Raw genomic sequence first — 2,634 nt, 5'->3', positions numbered from 1 at the left:
CTTTTTAGAATAATCTTAAAGTAAAATTAAAATAAAAAGAAAAAAATAGACGTGTTAGTATATTTCACCACAAGTTAAATAAAGAAAGAAATATTTAATTAACTGTTTTATGTTGGGACCCATCCTTGTACGTCTTTCAAATTCTTCAATAAGACGATTTCGAGCAAATTGCTTCAAAAAGACTGCAAGGACATGCTACTCCTTACCGTGTCTTTTTATTATTGAAAAAATGACTGACAATGACTATAGCGTTGGCAAGGGGCGGATCTAATATGGTATGAGTAGTTGCACGGGACACTACTGAAATACGCGATATAACGCAAATTTTTTTGGACTTTTAATTAGTGACACTACTGGATAGTGTTACTTTTCTTGAGTGACACCATTAAAATAATTTTATCTAATAAATTTTTTTTTTGAATTTTTCACAGTGATACCAGTGACTACCATTCTTAAATCCGCCACTCGCGTTGGCTTTGGTCTTGAAGGAGCATTTTCGTCTTTTGGATATAAACTACAATAGTAATAAATATTAAATTAAATACGGTACAAAATATAAATATAGTAATACTCAAGTACGAGTAGATAAATAGTCTTTGACCAAGTAGAAAGAGTCATGAGTAACGTCCACGTTACTTGTTGAGGAAGCATACGTAACCAATCCCAATTTTAAAAATTTTAAAGGAAATAATCGGAATTTGATTTATATATCATTACACGTAAAATCAGTATATTCTAGGAAACAAATATCAAACTTTCTATACACAAATCAACATTCGTATTCATATAAATATTACGATCACGAAGAGCTGCAAAACAAAACTTAACTCTAAACTCATATATTGATGGAGGTATCCGACAAAGAAAGAAAAATGTTAGACTACCAGCTACCTTTTGAAATACAAATCGAGATCATGAAATGGCTTCCTGCTGAATCATTGATTCGATTCAGATCGGTTTCAAAACCATGGAAGCTTCTAATCAGTAGCTTAAAGTTTAATTGTGATTACACCACTCACCATGCTCAGCGGCAACATCTTCTTTTAGGGTACACTCGTCCTTCACAAGGATTTTTGGTTTCGATTGTTGATGATCATACTTTCCCTGAACACAAGCTTAATGTGACAATTCCCGAGTCCCTTGAGCTTAAGGAGTTGCAAGTAGTTGGTAGCTCGCACGGCCTGTTATGTTTTGTCGGTGTACCTGGTAATTATGAGAAGAATACACCGAATGACGTTGTTATTTGGAATCCTTCAATAAAAAAATTTGTTTCAATTTGTTTGCTTAATGTGAAAAAAAGTTGTTCACATCATCAATATTCTTTTGTTGGTTTCGGGGTTTGTCCAAACACTCTTGACCCGAAGATAGTCAAAATTTGTACATGTAAACATAAATGCAACGTGAACGTTGAGGTTTTTACATTTAATTCAAAGGTGTCGAGGAGTCCATCAAGTAATATTTTACTTCACGTTGATTTCACGTACCCTTACAATAACGTAGTTATAGATGGGTTTATTTATTGGTTTGTGTTTGAAATACGTGAGAGAGTTTATATGATTGTTTCATTTGATTTGACGAATGAAGAATTTACGAAGACACGACTCCCGGATGAATTAGAGTTATCATTGAAATGGAGCGATCATATGGATACCCGAATATTCAAGTTAAGGGAGTATCTTGTTGTGGTTCTACAAAGTATGAAGACCCCGCAAGAAGTTTTTGAAGTGTGGAAGATGGAGAACGGTGTAACAAGATCGTTCACCAAGCTATTCAACATCAACATACCAGATTTATCGGTGATACAACTATGCGGATTTAATAAGAACGGTCAATTTATATTGGAAACGGATAATTGCGGTTCTCGTGACCTTGTAGCTTATGAACCCCACAAAAAAAGCATCAACAATCTTGTGAATGATGGAAGAATTGGTTCGTTTATGGTGACTTACTATACGGAATCACTACTGCTATCACATGGATATGATGCCCGGCCCAATTGGGTTCGACCCGTTTAGAAAAGCTGACAGATTTGGGTTTGACCCAAACCTGACCAAATTCCTATACGGAATCATTACAGCTTCTTTATGACCGAATGCGGAGATCAGATGGAGTAACATATAAAAGAAGAAGGTGATGGGCGCCTTCTTAATAACATATTCAGTAAGATTTATATTCTCTTTCGTTAATATCTTTGTATACGTTCTAAGGATCTTAGATCAAACGTTATGACTAGATTTGAGGCGGAAAACACTAATCTAGGATGAATCGAATACGAAACCACATTGGGATCAATCTAACCAAGAATATGTTGATGTAATCGACGCCTTAGAGAGTGTATTCGGTTGGGGTATGGTCTAGGACGCCTGTAAAGCAATAAACTTACGGCAATAGGGTGTAGGGTGTGTAACCTAACAATGTAACCCGACTTCCCTATATATATAATTACAGTGACCATCGGTCGGTGGTCTCTGACCTTCGGCCGGTGGTGTTTGTCCCTCAACCGATGGTCCCTACCATCGGTCGATGGTCTGAGCTGCCAACCAATCAACTCTAAACCATTTCGCATCATCAAACACTAAATATCAAACACAAATCTCAATGATAAAGTTCATACAAGACTGAAATGTAAACGTT

General features: G+C 35.9%; 1 protein-coding gene across 1 annotated transcript; it reads left to right on the top strand.

Annotated features, from left to right (window-relative positions):
- Positions 1–845: 845 nt before the first annotated feature.
- Positions 846–2,015, top strand: LOC139842155 (F-box/kelch-repeat protein At3g06240-like). The gene has a single exon (XM_071832329.1). The coding sequence runs from the start codon at positions 846–848 to the stop codon at positions 2,013–2,015; it is 1,170 nt and encodes a 389-aa protein (XP_071688430.1).
- The last annotated feature ends 619 nt before the right edge of the window (positions 2,016–2,634 follow it).

The sequence above is a fragment of the Rutidosis leptorrhynchoides genome, chromosome 4 (genome assembly GCF_046630445.1).
Source record: "Rutidosis leptorrhynchoides isolate AG116_Rl617_1_P2 chromosome 4, CSIRO_AGI_Rlap_v1, whole genome shotgun sequence".
NCBI lineage: Eukaryota > Viridiplantae > Streptophyta > Magnoliopsida > Asterales > Asteraceae > Rutidosis > Rutidosis leptorrhynchoides.
The sequence above is the reverse complement of the archived record's forward strand: the minus strand, read 5'-3'. Positions and strand labels throughout refer to the sequence as shown.